Genomic DNA, 17,611 nt, shown 5'->3' with positions numbered 1-17,611 from the left:
ATTCCAGCCCCTGCCCCAGGGCTGGTGTGCCCCTTTAGTCTTGTTTTGTTCCGTGCGCCTGTTCAATCTTTGGCTGAAGGGTGAACCTCAGGAATGACTTTTGAGCTGAAAGTGACTTCATTAATGTCCGGGGGCCATATGCTCAGGGTTTCTCCAGTATCTGTTAGGCCAGCAAGCCTGGTCTTTCTTTTTGAGTTAGAATTTTGTTCTACATACTTTGATATAGTTTTTATCTTCAAATTAAGAATGCAGGGAAATATTTGGATTTGGAATAACACCAAGATTTTCTGGGAGGAGCTTTGAAAATCCCCGGCTTTCTAGAAAAAGGCCGCATTTCTTGACATGTCGTAAAAGACCATTTTTCAACTTGGCCCTAAATTACCTTACCACCATCATCTCTTTTCATACCACCTCACAACCACCCTGCCAAGTGGCTACTATTCCCCAAATATACCCTGCAACCTGCAGCTTTGTTCATGCTTCTCCCTCTTCCTGAATATCCTTCCCTCCCTTCAAGGCCCATCTAGCTTCCCTTTTATCTTCCCTGACTTCCCCCACCACCTGTCTTTCATTTTGTCATACTGTGGTTGCATGTGTGTGGCTGTGATGCTGGAAGCTATGCCACAAGTATTCCAAATATCAGAGGGTTCATCTATGAAGAATAGGTTTCAGGGCAGCTTCTAGACTAAGGCAGACTAGGAAGAAAAGCCTGTCATCTACTCCCAATGAAAACCTTATACCCCACACAGAACATTGTCTGAGTTGCTTGCTTTGCACACATCACCAGGAGGGATCAATCTCTAGAGGAGGACATCAGGTTTGGTGGAGGGCCAGTGAGGGTGTGGAAGATCCTTGGTGAATGGACTACCACAGTAACTACAAAGATGGACTTGAACTTGCCAGCAGTTGTGAAGATGACATAGGACCCGGCAACTTTTTGTTCTGTTCTGCATAGGTCACCATGTGTCAGAGTCAATTCCGTGGCAGCTATCTCTCTCTCTCTGCCTCCTTCATTCCAGGGGAGTGCCAGGAAAGCAAAAAGCATGTACCTGTTGCCGTCGAGTCGATTCTCGCACTTAACGACCCTATAGGACAGAGGTGAACTACTCCATAGGATTTCCAAGGAGTGGCTGGTAGATTTGAACTGCTGACCTTTTCGTTAGCAGCCGAGCTCTTAACCACTGTGCCACTAGGGCTCCAAAAAGCATGTGTATCTTACTAAATGTTGTATTTCCAGCAAAACACAGGCCCCGGCACATAGAAATGTTTCATAAATATGCCCTTTTCTGTATTCTCATAGTTCTGACACATACTTATCTCCACTTACTTCACTGTGCTAGAATTGTTTCTTTCCAGTGACCCCACCCTCACACTCCCCTCCACCTAAGAGTTCTTGAAAGTAGGGGTAATGTCTTCTTTATCACATAGTAGATGCTCAATAATATCTGCTAAATTTAGATTAATTAAATACACATTTTCTAATCTCCTGATGCTCAACGTCTTAAGGAAAATTACATCATCCAAGCAATTCAGTAAACTACTAAGTAGGAAATGGAAACCCTGGTGGCATAGTGGTTAAGAGCGATGGCTGCTAACCAAAAGGTTGGTAGTTTGAATCCACCAGGTGCTCCTTGGAAACTCTATGGGGCAGTTCTACTCTGTCTTATAGGGTTGCTGAGTTGGAATCAACTTGATGGCAATAGGTTTGTTTTGTTTTTTGTTTTTGTTTTAAGTGGAAAACCTTTAAGTGTGATGTGTACATAGTATTATCAGAATTCCAATGAGAGATCTATACATTCTGGCTTGGAGGTGTCTAATTCTGTAGACTGTCATATATAGGCCATGGCATTTGAACTGTCCCTCAAAGACTAAGGGTAAATTCACCAGAAAAGCAAGTAAAAGGGGTTCTAAACCGAAGGAATTCAACACCAAGACAGAAACTGAGAGGCAGGGCCATTAGCACCCCCAAGGGGTCGGATGTGGCTCTAGTGTAGGGTACATGACAGGGAGCCACTGGCAGGAGGCTAGAAAAGTAGGCTGGGCCTGGCAGTCCTCCTAGTCTGGACTTTAAGACATGAGCAAGAGCAGAGGGTTACAGGGTCAGATCTGTGCTTTACTCTGCCTTCAACAACCTCTTCTGCCACCTCAATCTATCGTGTTGACCATGTAAGAGTTGTCCAGAGTCATAGGCATGACAAGGCCAGAGGAACATGATTAATCCATGTGAGAACCAGCTTACAATCCAGGACTGTGTTCTAACCAGTGAGCAGTCAGCCAACACAAGTGCTCTGTAAGTCACACACTGAAGCAGAAGCCAAGAATGTGGTAGAGCTAACAAAGCTGGTTTTTTTGGAAAGCTAGCACCACTCGCTTGAAGATTGCTGTCCTCCCTGAAGTCCTCCCTGATTTTCCCAGCCCAGAGGAATCTCTCCTTTGAAACCCTCCAGAGCATTTATTTTTGCACTTAAGACACTTAGAATTTTTTTTCTTGCATTGCAGTTGTTTGTCTTCATTCCTAATACCATCTTTTTTTTTTTACAAATATATCAAATATATTTTTTACAAATATATCAAATCGAATGTAAGTTTAAAGGACACCTTGGGAACAAGATAGAGTATAAATCAATTGAACAACAAATATTGTTAGATTTTAAGTGTCAAGAAGACTGAGACCATTGTCCACTCACCTTTGTGAATCCCACAGCACTAAGCAAAAATATTTGTGGAATAAATTAATGAAGTGATAACAATATGGTAAAGCTTTTAAAAGAAGATGACATTTAGCAATCTTTTCCTTGAAAAATCACCTATTTACTAGAGTATTTATATAGATGCCTACCTTGTACTCTCTTAAATTTTCATCTCTTCTAATCATGCCCTGGAAACCCTGTAGTGTAGTGGTTAAGTACTACAGCTGCTAATCAAAAGGTCGGCAGCTCAAATCTACCAGCCGCTTCCTGGAAACTCTATGGGGCAGTTCTAATCTGACCTATAGGGTTGCCATGAGTCGGAATCAACTCGATGGCAACAGGTTTGGTTTGTTTTTGTTTTTTTTTTTTTGGTTAATCATGCCCTGCTGTCTGTGATTGTTTCTTTTTTCTTGATTTGATTTGCCAAAGTTATGTCCCTTTTACAGGTCTATTTGGAAAAGATTTATTTCTCATTTCTACTTTTTTGTTTTCTGGTAGAACAGAGATATATTTATTTCTGCAAAATACAAAGAAACAAATATGTGACACTGAGAGACAATTTCCAAAAGAAGAAAGTTAACAGTAATGAGTATATGTGACATCAACTATGAAGATCTGTTGATATTTTAGTAGGGTAAACACAAAAATACTTTTAAAATACAGCATCATTGCCAAAATACACGACACTTCCCCCCCAAAATGAGCATTTTTCGCTTTCAATGGCTCATTTTTCAGCCCTCTTGGAGTCTGCATTCTGAAATCCCGATGTTCTACTGCCGTTTCAGTCATTGTCTCATTTCACTGACCTACAATGACCAGTCCCTTCATAACCAACTAAAAGGAGCACTTCCTGTTAGATATACAGTACTTCAAGGCTAATATTTAATCTTAATTGGCAACAAGTTTAGTGCAAATAAAATTATATTTAACAGTTCAGAAAATTCATGGTAGAGAGTCATTCTCCTCTCAATCCTCACTCTTCCCCATAGTGAAATCCTTTCTCTCTTTTGATGAGTATGAAGATTGGCTATTCAAACCTATTGAAAATTACTAATGATAATTCTGTTTTTTGTAACACAGGGAGTTTCTCTACTATTAAAAAATGGATTCAGTCACCACGCAAATAAGCCACATGTTTTTTATGTTTTTATGTTGGGGTTGATACAAAAAAGCAGGGCCAGTCAGTTGGAAACCCTGGTGGTGCAGTGGTTAAGAGCTACAGCTGTTTGGCTGGCAGTTCTAATCCACCAGGTGCTCCTTGGAAACCCTATGAGGCAGTTCTACTCTGTCCTATAGAGTTGCTATGAGTCAGGATCAACTCGACAGCAGTGGGTTTGGTCAGGTTTTAACTATCAGTCATTTCTTCAGGGCATGGGGTCAAAGTTGTAACTGAATCTTGCTCAATTGCTTCTCTGATCAGTGGAAAAGAGACACAAAAGAGGTACTAATCATCTTACACTTTAACTACCATGGAGCACCTAAAGAAAGACTCAGGGACAGGGCTGAGGAATCTTTTAAACCAAATCCTACTCTCCAGTAATAATTTTTATTTTACGGATTTGAATGCCAAAAAAAGAAAAAAGAGGAGCCATCTGATTTCAAACCTGGTGCTTTCTACCCTCAGCCAAGATTTATTCTCCAAATGAACAGAAGCCAGAGAGCTACTAGCCAAAGAGGATTTTGTTTGAGCTTCATCAATTCCTCGAATTACCTCTCTCTTTTTTTTGTTAGACTTCAGTTCCCTCTCCAGCCAAGGCCTGGGATAGCTGCTATAGGAAATAATGTAGCTTATTGTACCCAGATCAGTGGTGGCAAGGAGAGTACCTCCTAGTTTTTCAGTACCTGATTCTGTCCCTCGCCTAGATTTCACTAACCCTAGGACTTGAGCCTTCAAGCTTGGATAACCCTTGGGGTCCAAATGTGCTCATATAAAATCCAGGGAGGTAAACACTGGGCAATCTCACTTGACCTCTCTCTTCACCAACTCCTTGGCAAGTTTTCTATTCCCCCTGAATTCTCTTATTGAGCAGCTCAAGAATGAGGGTGTGGTGACTGCATGTTGGAGAAAAGGGCCCACTTCAGTCACTATACTCTTCTCTTTCCCTTGGAGTGGGGAATTTCTCATACTGGTTGGCCAATTTCCATTTGCTGTGCTGACTTTTGAGTAATGCAGCAAAGGAAGTCTTCCGGGTGACGCTTCTAGACACATCCCGGCTCTTGGCCTTCCTGGTGGAGGAAGAACTTCGGACTAAGGAATAGACGGGGAAAATGGGTTTGCCCCGAGGGGCTCCCAGTAGCTGCCATATTTCCCCAGAGGTATTACTGGTCAAATACTGCCATGGCTTCTTTCCACTGCTGTCCCGGACATTCACCTGAGAAGACAGCCTTTGCACTAGCAATTTGATGACCCCCTGGTGGCCGTGAATGGCTGCAAGGTGCAGCGGGGTGTACCCACAACTGGACCTCACATTTACATCGAGAGCAATCCCTGCCTTCTGTGCTCCTGAGACCAAGTCCTGAAGGGCTCTGATGTTGCCATGCTTGGCCATCCAATGCAAGGCAGTGTACCCTGTCAAGAAGTCTTTGTGCAAAGCCAGCTGGGGGTCCTCCCAGAACAAGGTCAGCACCTGAATCCAGGAGCCACTGGCAAGCTTCACAATCCATTCATGCTCCCTGGCATCTAGGGGCACCAGGGATGACTTGTGCTCAGGTCTGTGCATGCCCAAGACTGCAGGCCCATCCCTACAGGAAGCCCATGAGCTGTGTAACTGACCCTGCTCAGCAACAGCAGTCTTAAAGTCCACAGGTTTTGGTGTCAAGGCAGCCTCCACCCTTGGGCTGGGCACTGCCCCTGCCTTGGAGGGTTTCCTGGAGCGAAGTGGGCGTCGACTCCTTTTTAGCAAGTCTTCATCAAGCAACTCCTCATCAGAGGAGGACAATTTGCCTCTCCCTGCCTGAGAGCTCCTCCTGAGGGATCGCCTTAACTTGGGAGCTGGCCAGGACACAGGTTCCTGGTGGTAGCCTGCTAGGCCATTAGCCCCTCCTGTGACTTTCTGAGTGTTGTGGCCATCCCCTCTGTTCCTGAAGCCCGGATGACTCCTGCTGGGGTTGCCCTTGTTTGGAGATAGAGAAATGCCCTCAGCTGGACTCCTGAGCTTTCCCCAAACTGGGGTGCCCATGGCAACCTGAAGGCCATCTTCAGAACCCCCAGGGGACTCTCTGGGCCCACTGCTGCTCTCCTCACTGCCATGGCTCTCCTGATCCACAAAGTCATCCAGGTCTTGGAGGGACAACTGACAACGGATGCTACGAAAGACTGTCGGTGGAGGGTTCCAGGACCAGGATTCAGAGGACTCGTTAGGAACAACAGCAAAGTGAGAGTGAGAAGAAAGGGCGGGGCCTGGTGGCGCTGAGTTCCTCTCCGGGACCCAGAAGCCCGGTTCCAAGGACAGCTGGAGGAAGTTATCTGGCAGCACCGACCAGGCCCGGATGGGGCCCTGGTCCCGGGCCTCAGGCGTCTGGGGGTGTCTGGCCACCCACTCTACAGTGCGCTGCTGCTGCTGCTGCTGCAGGGTCGAAAAGTAGTGTGGGGCGCCTGGGGCCAACAGCTCGCGCCGGTCACCCGCGGGAGAAGGGTGGGGCCGGAGAGCTGGCGGGGAAACCCTGCTTCCGACAGCCTCGATGGTCGCGGGAGGCAAGTGGGCCACTGCAGGCTCCTGCGCGGGCTCAGCTGGCAAGCCTTTCAGCCGCTGCCGGGGAGCCCCGCGGTCATCCTGGGCAGGCTGAGCCCGCGCCGCCTTCTGCCCGGCGGTGGCAGGGTCCGGGAGCGCGCTCAGGTGCCGCTCGCCCGGGAGCTCCCCCAAGCTGTTCTGTAGGCATTCCCAGCAGCAATGGCCCTGCGACCCCGCCGCCGCGCACCGCACTCGGGCCTGGGCAGCCGCTGGCCCCGGCGACCTCTGCCCGGAGCTGACCCTCTGCCCGTCGCCTCCCGGGGCCGCCTCCCGGGCGCCACTGACCGGGAGTCCATTGCAACTTGGGTCCGTGACTCCCGCTGCAGCACCTGCTGGCTCCTCCTCTTGCTCCTTGTCGCGCTGCCGCCTGGGCTGCGGCTTGGGCTCCCCCGGACGCTCGCCTCTCGGGGAGCAGGGCGCAGCTCCCCCCGCACGGGCGGCGGCCGTGGGCGGGTCACGGGGTCGTTGCAGCCCTTCCTCCCCCAAAAGGTCCCTGTACCTCCTCTTAAGCACCACGTACTTGGTGCCGTCGGGGTCCTGGCGCACTGCGGCGACCGAGTTGACGAAGCCCTTAAAGAGCTCGCGGCGGCGCTGGTGCTGGCTGGGGGGCGCGTCGGGGTCTCGAAGGAAGCTCTTGAAGTGGCTTAGCAAAGCGGCATTGGTCACTCGGCCCCCTGCCTGGCACAGAAAGTCCAGCAGTGCCTCCTGGCTCAGCTCCCGGGCCATCGCTGCCTTGTCCCTGGTCCCCGGGGTGCCTGCGTCTCGCCCTCCAGGCGCTCTCCTCCACCAGCCGAAACCCTGGCCCGGCGTGAGTCACCTGAGCTCCGGGCGGCGCCACCCGTCTCCATCAGCCGCGGAGGCCGGCGCTGCCTGCAGCCCGGAGCGCGCCAGGTGGGCCGCAGGTCCCCCCGAGGGGCGGCTCCCAGCTCAGTCCCCGCGCGCAACCCGGGTGGGAGAGGGCGGCTCCCAGCCTGACCCGGCGCAACGCGGGCCTCTCGAAGCGAGTCCCTGCAGCGAAACTTCCCGGGATAGGTCGGAGTCGTTTTCACCTGCGCCCTGACTACGCCTCCTCTCTGGCTCTGGGCGAAGGGCCCGGCCCGCCTCTTCAGGTCCCTCCGCCCTCCGAGGTCTCTCCCACCCCCTGCCACCCATTCCGGATGAGGCAGGCGGGTCAGAGCCGGAGGGAGCTCCCGTAGGCGAGGCCGCGAGGAAGCGGGAGCCGGCAGCGAACCGCTCTGCAGGAGGCGCAGCAGCTCCCGCCCGGAAAGTGGAAGGCAGGTAGGCGACTGGCCGCTCCTGGGTCTCGGCCGCGTAGGAAACGAAAGTAATCGAAGACCTGTTCCTGCCCTCTCCATGAGCTGCGTAAGTTATGGCTGAAGTCGGCGGCGGGGAGAAGGGGTAAATTAATCCGCACTCTGCGGACTGTCCACAAAGTGCCTTTCTTTGTTAATACTGTGAGGGAGACATTTCAGGTTCCCTGAGGCAACAGTGAGGTCGGGGAAATTCACTTTGCATCCAAACCAAGTCCCTCTTCATGCGGAGATATTGCCTGGGCTGCTCCTCCGGCACCAGTTCCAAGGGATCCGAATACACCCAAGTCTGTACTGACGAGAGAAGTCACCCTGATGATTATTGGCCGGTGTCGGTTTCGGCCTTTTCTTTTTCCTTCATAATTGTCTCTCATTATGACGAAGAGGGAAAAAAAAAAATTGTAAGTTGATTGCTCCAGCAGCTAAAATGAACAAGAGTTATGTCTCAACAGTTAAGATATTTGATGCCTACTGTTACTTTGTTTTGATTTACTCTTAAGATTTCTGTACAGAAGAGATCTGTACACTCTTTTTGTGTTTGCTTATGTGGTGAAGATGACTTTTCTAAGGATTCCTCCACATATTCAAAATGCTGAGGGTATTACAGACTAGCCTAATTTGATGCCAGAATGACGACAGAACGAACCCTTGAGGGGCTGCGGACTTGCCCCTATTTGGAGTGCATATGTAGGTTGGCACTGTCTTCTTCATTCCCTCCTCAAGCCCGGCTTTACTGTTAAGTCTTATTTTCTAACAGCTGCTTTCCCCTCTTTCATTTTAGCTCTCCACACGTTGACCCTTCCTTTTATTTAATAATCCTCTGGTCTTCGAGTTGAGATCCTGGATGTGCCCCTCCCTGTTCTTTATCAGTCCTATTTAAATGCCCAAGGTACTTTAATTGTTTTATCTATTTAACTCCGGTGGTTGGAAGCCGTCCTCCATTCTTTTCTTTAGTTAGCCTTCCCAATTCTTGTAGTTAGGTGATGTCCTTGCTGTCCTTAGCCCCTACCCTGACAGCATGCCTTTTTCTTTTCTTATCGGAATCCTCTCATATCTGTTATTTTTTCTATTATGTAAAGTCTCTGTTTCCTCTCTGTTTTTTCCTTCACTGTCATTCACCACTCTTCTTTCCTGCCCTCCCCTCATCTTTCCACTACTCCTTTTGCTCTACTATTTCTGATTATCTCACATCTCCTTGTCCTTTTTGCCAAGGAAGAATCTTGAAAGTATGTTGCCCCCACAATTGCCAATGTATTTTAGCGTGGACCAAACTAATGACTGCCACATAAGCCACATCAGCTGGGCTGTAAGTCCCCAAGAGTACCCAGTTGCTTTTCCATGATTAAACTGGAATCCATGGCTTTAAATTATCTAGGTCAGAAGGAAGGACAGGGAAACACTTTTGTCTATTTCTGGCATTTTCTAGAATGTGAACCAAAAAACTGAGCTAAGAGGAGGACACTGGTTTTATATAGAGACACAAGACCCTACATAATATCAAGCCTTTAGGTTAATTGATAAATAAAGGTTTGTGTTAAACTTGTATTAAAGGAAGTACAGCTAGAAGCAAGGATGGCAAGACTTTGTCTCACGTAGCATCATGCTTGGTAAAGTAGAGTGTCATGGATTGAATTGTGTCCCCGCAAAAATATGTGTCAACTTGATTAGGCCATGATTCCCAGTATTGTGTAGATGTCCTCCATTTTGTGATTGTAATTTTATGTTAAGAGAATTAGGGTGGGATTTTAATTCACCCTTACTCCCTTACTCAGGTCACCTCCTTGTTGCAGTGTAAAGGGAGTTTCCCTGGGGTGTGGTCTGCATCACCTTTTATCTCTCAAGAGATAAAGGGTAAGGGAAGCAAGCAGAGAGTTAGGGACCTCATACCACCAAGAAAGCAGAACCAAGAACAGAGTGCAGTCCATCCTTTCGACCCAGCGTCCCTGTGCCTAAGAAGCTCCATGACCAGGGGAAGATTGAGGACAAGGACCTTCCTCCAGAGCCGACAGAGAAAGAAGCCTTCCCCCTGGAGCCGACGCCCTGAATTTGGACTTGTAACCTACTAGACTGTGAGGAAATAAATTTCTCTTTGTTAAAGCCATCCACTTGTGGTATTTCTGTTATGGCAGCACTAGATGACTAAGACAGTAGTGGGTCAGCAAAAAAGAGGAAGACCCTCACTGAGATGGATTGACACAGTAGCTGCAACAATGGGCTCGAGCATAACAAAACGGTCATGAGGATGGCGCAGGACCTGGCAGTGTTTCATTCTGTTGTACATAGGGTTGCTGTATCAGAACCAACTCGATGGCACCTAACAACAACAACAACAACTAAACTTCAGCTTCCTTTTGTGTTTATTTCCTAGCATCGAGTCTTGATGAGACTGAGAGGTGCACCCATGTATAAGGCAGGAGGGCATCAGGTGGAAAACTCAGGTGTGCATTTTGAAGCAGTAAGTGGAAAGAATCCCCTTGGTACTTTTGAAACCTCTGGTTATAAAGTAGAGGGCTAGTTACAAGAGGGGGATGATAAGATAAAGATTTAGACTTGAAGCGCTTAGCGGGACTAAGGAAAAAGGAAGGGGAGGCCATCAAGGCTGTGGTTTTTGAAATCAGATTAGCTTTAATTGAGGGTGGAATTAGTAGGTTTGTAGGAGTAGAAAGTAGGAAAAGAGAAGGAAAAAAATTCCAGCCACCTTAGATTTCTGGGTGCCCAGAGTGCTTCAGCATCCAGACCTTTTTTCCTTCTTTTTCTCTCTCTTGTCCCCAGGTTAAGGGGATAGTTAATTAGAATGCTCTTCACCCTATCACAGCAAGCATTTTCCTGCCTCCCTCAATATGCAGTTCATTATTTCCAAAAATATTTATGGATCATCCATGTTGCCCTAGGAGTCCCTGGACAGAGCAAACAGGTGCTCAGTTACTAATCAAAAGATTGGTGGTTCACACCCATGCAGAGGTGCCTAGGAAGAAAGGCCTGGCAATCTGCTTCTGAAAAGTCATAACCATGAAAACCCTGTGGAGCACAGTTCCATTTGGAAGTACATGGGGTCATCATAAGTTGGAATTGACTTGACAGCAGCTGGATTTATGTTGCCCTGGCATTGTTGGAAATGGGTATAAACAAGAAAGAGTGCACAAGGACCTCACTATTTACTGGGAGCAATAAGCAAGAGAAATTGCATGAGCCTATGTATTAAGTGTTTTAACAGACATGCACTCTATGCTGAGAACGTTGAGCGGAGGTGCATAAAGGGCTCAGCTCGGGGGATCAGGGACAATTTCCTGTAAGAGGCAGCTTTGAGTAGAAAAGGCAAGAAGAGCCTCTAAGGCAGAGGAAACATCATCACAAAGACACGGAGATCCGGCTTAGCATAGCGCATTTGGGGAACTAACTGCAAATAGGTTTGTTTGGCTTTAAGGAACAAGATGTGTGGATGTTCCGAAGAGTGCAAAAGTAGGTGAGAGTCAGAAGATGAATGGCCTTGTGGACAGGGCATAGCTAGGGTAACCAGTGCCCAGGGTCAGTCTCTAAGTTGCACCACTTACCCCCAATATCAAGATGAATAGAACATTGAAGCCCTTTCATTAATGTTTTGGGGTATTAAAAATACTTTTTCCTTACTTGTATTTTCTTTATATTTTTCCTAAAAGACATAATAAATGATTATTTACAAAAATATTTAACAAAAACCAAATGCTTCGAAGGCCAGAGTAGCAGGGGCAGAGGTCTGGGGACCATGGTTTTAGGGGACATCTAAGTCCATTGGCATAACAAAATATATTAAGAAAACATTCTACATCCCACTTTGGTGACTGGCGTCTGGGGTTTTAAACTCTAGCAAGCGGCCATCTAAGGTGCATCAATTGGTCTCAACCCACCTGGAGCAAAGGAGAATAAATAACACAAAAATGCAAGGTAAATATAAGCCCAAGAGACAGAAAAGGCCTTATAAACCAGAGACAACATCAGTATGAGACCAGAAGAACTAGATGGTGCCTGGCTACAGCCCATGACTGCTGTGACAGGCAACAAAACAGATGATCCCTAATGGAGCAGAACAGTGGGATGCAGCCCTCAAATTCTGGTAAAAAGACCAGACTTAATGGTCTGACTGAGACTAGAAGGACCCCAGAGGTCATGGTCCCTGGAACTTCTGTTAACCCAAGACTGGAATCATTCCCAAAGCCAACTCTTCAGTCAGGGATTGGACTGGACTATAAGACAGAAAATTATATTGGTGAGGAGTGAGCTTCTTGGCTCAAGTAGACACATGAAGACTGTGTGGGCAGCTCCTGTCTGGAGGTGAGATGAGAAAGCAGAGGGGAACAGGAGCTGGCTAAATGGACACAGGGAATACGGGATGGAGAGGAGGAGTGTGCTGTCTCATTAGGGGGAGAGCAGCTAGAAGTACATAGCAAAGTGTATATAAGCTTTTGTATGAGAGACTGACTTGATTTGTAAACTTTCACTTAAAGCACAATTTAAAAAATTTAACAAAAAATGGTGCCTGACTATTGGCTTGTTGGTCACTTTCAATTTTCTGTTATAGAAAATTTAATGTATTTATTTCAGGGGGTTTCTACATAATACTAGATCACCTTGCGTTGCTCTAAGTATATTTATAAAATAATTTACTGGCTTCATTACTTGAAAACTTGCTAAAGCAGGAAACTAGATGAAGATCTGTATCTGTGTTGACACACTTCTTTCTCACATGTTATGCTCCAAGACTACTGGATGTGGGAACACTCCGACGTGAAGAATATTAAAGCCTTTCTGACCCACACATAAGGGATAGCAGGAAGCGTCAGCAGAAGTGCCTTCCCACCTCTTGTCCGTCTGCCTCAGTCAGGCACATTTTATATTTGTGGTGCCTCGAAATGTCATTCCGTCCCTCATGGGGATGCAAGTGTCTGGTGCACCCTTGGATTTGCAACCTCCCCACTCCATCTCTGCTTTTGGAGAGCCTTTGAAAAATTTGGGAGGAAAGTGACCTGACCAGATTTGTACTTTAGAAAGATCATCCTGGAGGTAAGCAGTGGTTTGGAATCATAACTGATCGTAATGAATAAAAAGCACACTGCAGAATAGTATTTTATTTAACCAAATCTAAGGCACCATTGGAAGAGTCCCTGGGTAGCACAGAAGGTTAAGTGCTCAACTTCTAGCCAAAAGATTGGCAGCCGGAACCTACCTAGAGGAGTTTCTGAAGTCAGGGCTGGCGTTCTGCTTCCAAAAGATCACAGCCTTGAAAACCCTATGGAGCAGTTCTACTCTGCACACATGGCACACAGGCGGTCACCATGAGTCTGAATGAACTTGAGGCAACTAACAACAACAAAGCACCATTAGGTCCCTGGGTGGTGAAAACGGCTTGTGATCAACTACTAACTCAAAGATTGGCAGTTCAAACCCACCCAGTGGCCCTGCGGAAAAATCACTTCCATAAAGATTACAGCTACGAAAGCCCTATGGAGCAGCTCTACCCTGTAACACATGGAATTGCCATGAGTCAGAAACAACTCCACAGAAGCTGTTTTTTTGTTATTTTTTTTTTAAGACACCCCAGTGGCATAGTGGTTAAGAGCTATTGCTGCTGACCAAAAGGTCGGCAGTTCGAATCCACCAGCCACTCCTTGGGAACTATATAGGGCAGTTCTACTCTGTCCTATAGGGTTCTTATGAGTCAGAATCGACTCAGTGGCAGTGGGTTTGGTTTTTTGTTTATTGAGTGTATGACATATTCTGACTTCAGAGATGTTAAAATATGCACGTGGGGGGGGAAGCGCCTCTTAAAATAGATGAAACGCAGCATGTTTAATAATAATAAAAATCTGTTGCCCCCAAATTGATTCCGACTCAGAGTGGTACTGCCCCATAGGGTTTCCAAGGAGCACCTGGTAGATTTGAACTGCCAACCTTTTGGTTAGCAGTCATAGCTCTTAACAACTACACCACCAGGGTTTCCTGCATGTTTAATAAGATCCTATATTTAGGGGGAAAAAAAAAGTTTGTGTGTGTATTTGGGGGGTACGATTTGAGGACTACATGAAGGTGACTTTGACTTTTTTGTTATAGCCTTATAAACTATTTTTACAATGAGAATATACTGCTTTTTAGTTTGAAAAAGAGCATAAAGAAAAAAGAAATAAATTGAATAACAACAACAAAGAAATCAACAACATTAAATCTTCAGAATGGAGAAGGAAAATGAGGCAGGGAGACCAGACCAGAGATCACTGAGATGATCCAGGAAAGGGATGAAAAAGTCTGATTTCAGCACTGTCAGATGGAGGGAGATAAGCAGATGGATTTGAGAAATATTTAGTAGGTGAATTCAACAGGATTTGGAACTGGAGTAGTCTGGGGAGTGAGGAACAAGCTTGGCTTGTTCTCATGCATCTGGCCTGAGTTGCTGGATGGACGTGTTACCATCTACCTGGTTAAAGAAATATAGAAGGAATAGGTTTGGGAAATGAGAAAGATGATAAATTTATTTTTAGATATAATAAGTTTGAAGTGCCTATAAAGCCATGCAAATAGAAATATCTAGAAGATTTAAGGTTCCAAGGATGTGTGGCATTAACACATATAAATGGTCATTTAAAGCACAGTTGAGGTTAAAATTCCTTAGAGATATGTAGGAGATGAGAAGGGAGATGTACAATGGGTATCTTTGTTTCTTCGTGTTGCTGTAACAGAAAAATCACAAGTGGCTGCCTTTAAAGAACAGAAATTAATTTTCTTACAGTTCTGGAGGCTGAACGTCCAAATCAGGGTCAGCTGTGTCAATTCCGTCCTTGTAGCTTGTCCTGGGCCTTCTTGGCTTGTCGATGATCCTCACATGCCATCTGTCTTCCCCTACGTGTGCACATCTTTGTATCAGATCTGCTCCTTCTCTAGCTAGGAAGCAACTATGACTAGCTTTAGAACCCACCTTACATGGGTATGATTTAATTAACATAACAGAGAAAACCCTGTTTCCAAACAGGATCACATCTGTACATATCGAGGTTGGAATTCCAACACATATTTGCTGCGGGTGGGGGGACAATTTAACCCATAACAGGGTGTAAACCCACATTCACCAAATTGAAAGAAGAACAAACTTTCTAGAAGGTGAAAAGGTACACCACTGAGCATGGTATCACAGAAGCAGAAGGAGAGACAGCTTTCTAGAGATGATGCCAAGTTAGATAAGTGAAATATGACCATGGTCTGTTAGGTCGCCAGGGCCTGAAATGGAGCAGTTTCAGAAGAGTGGTGGGGACAGAAGCCAGGTCACAGAGGGGTGGAATGAGTGGGGTGAGAGAGTAGAGGCAAAAAAAAAAAACTTGACCATGAAAGGAAGGAGAACTAGAATGCTAGATAAGAAAATAAAAGACCGTGTAACTGAGATTATTATTATTATTTGTAGTTGTTAGATATGATCATGGCTATGCGCTGAGGGAAAAGAACCAGGAAAGTATAAGTTGAAGACCTAGAGGAGAGAGTAAATAATTGATGGAACAGGGCTTGGGATTGGGGCTCAATTCCCAGATAGAGGGATTCCCTGGGACAGGACAGCAGAGTGCCACTTTTCTCATAGAGTACAGAAAGAAGAAAGAACGGCTATCACATTAGTTATTGGTGTTTGCCGTTGAGCTGACTCCAACTTATAGCAACCTAGGTATAAAAGGATGAAATATTGCCTGGTCTTGTGCCATCTTCATGACCACTGGTATGTCTGAATCCATTATTTCATCTATTTTGCACTAGTTAGGGTCAGAGGCATCTCAGAAGACAGACCTGGTGATCTGCTCCCGAAAGGTCACAGCCTTTTTACTCTGCACACATGGGGTTGCCATGAATTGGAATCAACTCAGCAGCAACTAACAACAATAACAACAACAAATGGTAAGCTAAACTGCTATAACAGATAAACCCAAACTTGTAATGACTCTAATGCAGTAAAAGTTTATTTTTCCCTTATGTGATGCTCTAGGGCAGTGTTTTCAGGTAGGCAGTGTTTTAGTTTTCCAGTGCTGCTATAAGAGAAACACCACAAGTGGGTGGCTTTAACAAGCAGAAATTTATTTTCTCACAGCTAGGAGGCCAGATGTCCAAATTTAGGGTACCAGCTCTAAGGGAAGGCTTTCTTCTCTCTGTTGGCTCTGGGGAAGGGTCCTTGTCACTTCAGCTTCTATTCCTTGGCTCTTTGGTGATCTTTGTGTGGCATGGTGTATATCGTCCCCTATCTCTGCTTCCTTGCTTGCTTGTTTAATCTCTTTTATAGCTCAAAAGAGACTGATTTAATCCAGGGTCTTGGGGGACATCTAGCTTGATCGGCGTAACATAGTCTATAAAGAAAATGTTCTACAGTCTACTATGGTGAGTAGTGTCTGGGGTCTTAAAGGCCTGTGAGTGGCCATCTAAGATACATCTACTGGTCCCATCCTGACTGGAGCAAAGGGGAATGACGAAGATCAAAGACACAAGGGAAATATTATTCTCAAAGGACTAATGGACCATAACTACCACAACCTCCACAAGACTGAGCCCAGAACAACTAGATGGTGCCCAGCTACTGCCCCTGACTGCTCTGACAGGGATCACAATAGAGGGTCCCAAACAGAGTGGGAGAAAAATGTAGAATAAAATTCAAATTTGCACCAAAAAAACAAAACAAAACACAGGCTTTTTGGTTTGACAGAGACTGAAGAAACACCAAGGGTAAGGCCCCCGGACACCCTTTTAACTCAGTACTGAAGTCACTCCTGAGGTTCACCCTCAGCCAAAGATTAGAGAGGTCTATAGGGCTAATAATAGCACACATGAGGAATGTGCCTCATAGTTTAATCAGGTATATGAGACTAATGGGCACACCAGCCCAAAAGCAAAGACGAGAAGGCAGGAAGTTACAGAAAAACTGGACGAATGAAAACAAGGAATCCAGGGTGGAGAAAGGGAGAGTGTTGACACACCTCGGGGTTGGCAACCGAAGCCACAAAACAATTTGTGTATTAACTGTTTAATGAGAAACTAATTTGCTCTGTAAACTTTCACCTAAAAAGAGAGGGGGAGAGAGACTGATTTAAGATACATCCTACACTAGTACTGTCTCATTAACATAATAAAAAGCCCATTCCCAAATGAGATTATAACCACAGGTATAGGGGTTAGGATTTACAGCACATATTTTTGTAGGACACAATTCAAACCATAACAGGAAGGCAGCCATTTTCCTTGCAATTATTCAAGGACCCAGGCTGATGGCAGCTCTGCCATCTTTAATGCATGGTTTCCGTAAAATCATCCAGCTTGGTAGAAGGGGAAAGAGCATGGTGATGTGCATGTGGGACACTTTTATGGAGCATTCATGGAAGTGGTATACAGCATGAATGTTCAGATTCCATTGGTAAAACCTAGTTACATGCCAATGTCTAACTGCAGAGAGGCTGAGAAATGTGGTCTAGCTGTATGTCCCGGGAAAGGAAAGGACAGATTCTGATAGACAGCAACAAGCTTCTGCCACAGCTGTGGATGCAGACTCATTTTTTCAGGGTGGAGCAGGAAGCTGAGAGATTTTTTCGCAAAAAGACCTCCATTTCCTGGTGATATAAAGAGGATACCATCCACTGAGTGTGCAAATACTCAGCGAAGATAACGGAACATGAATAAGATTTGCATATTGTCTATGAGTATTGGGAAGGGCATACAGGATTGCCATTTAGTTAAAGGACCCAACTTACTCTGTTTATTGAGTCACCAGACCAAATCACTATGTGATTTCTTCCATCAGGGTAAAGTACTCTGTAAGTAGAAGCAGGGAAGGCAGGCGTTGGACTAGGGTTGAGGCTTGGGGATGGGGGCCTGGAAATTAAGAAGTATAAAA

The 17,611-nt window shown here is 45.9% G+C and overlaps 1 protein-coding gene across 1 annotated transcript; it reads right to left on the bottom strand.

Annotated features, from left to right (window-relative positions):
* Positions 1–3,058: 3,058 nt before the first annotated feature.
* Positions 3,059–7,157, bottom strand: SOWAHB (sosondowah ankyrin repeat domain family member B). Its single transcript, XM_003414139.3, has one exon. It carries the CDS (start codon positions 7,145–7,147, stop codon positions 4,769–4,771), a length of 2,379 nt encoding a protein of 792 aa, XP_003414187.2. The 5' UTR covers positions 7,148–7,157; the 3' UTR covers positions 3,059–4,768.
* Positions 7,158–17,611: the final 10,454 nt, after the last annotated feature.

This window comes from Loxodonta africana, chromosome 5 (genome assembly GCF_030014295.1).
Source record: "Loxodonta africana isolate mLoxAfr1 chromosome 5, mLoxAfr1.hap2, whole genome shotgun sequence".
In the NCBI taxonomy this organism is placed as follows: Eukaryota; Metazoa; Chordata; class Mammalia; order Proboscidea; family Elephantidae; genus Loxodonta; species Loxodonta africana.
This window is presented reverse-complemented; position numbering and strand designations above follow the sequence as displayed.

Bases quoted from the DNA above. Each gene is read 5' to 3' on its own strand.
- SOWAHB (XM_003414139.3), bottom strand. From the start codon at position 7,147: ATGGCCCGGGAGCTGAGCCAGGAGGCACTGCTGGACTTTCTGTGCCAG.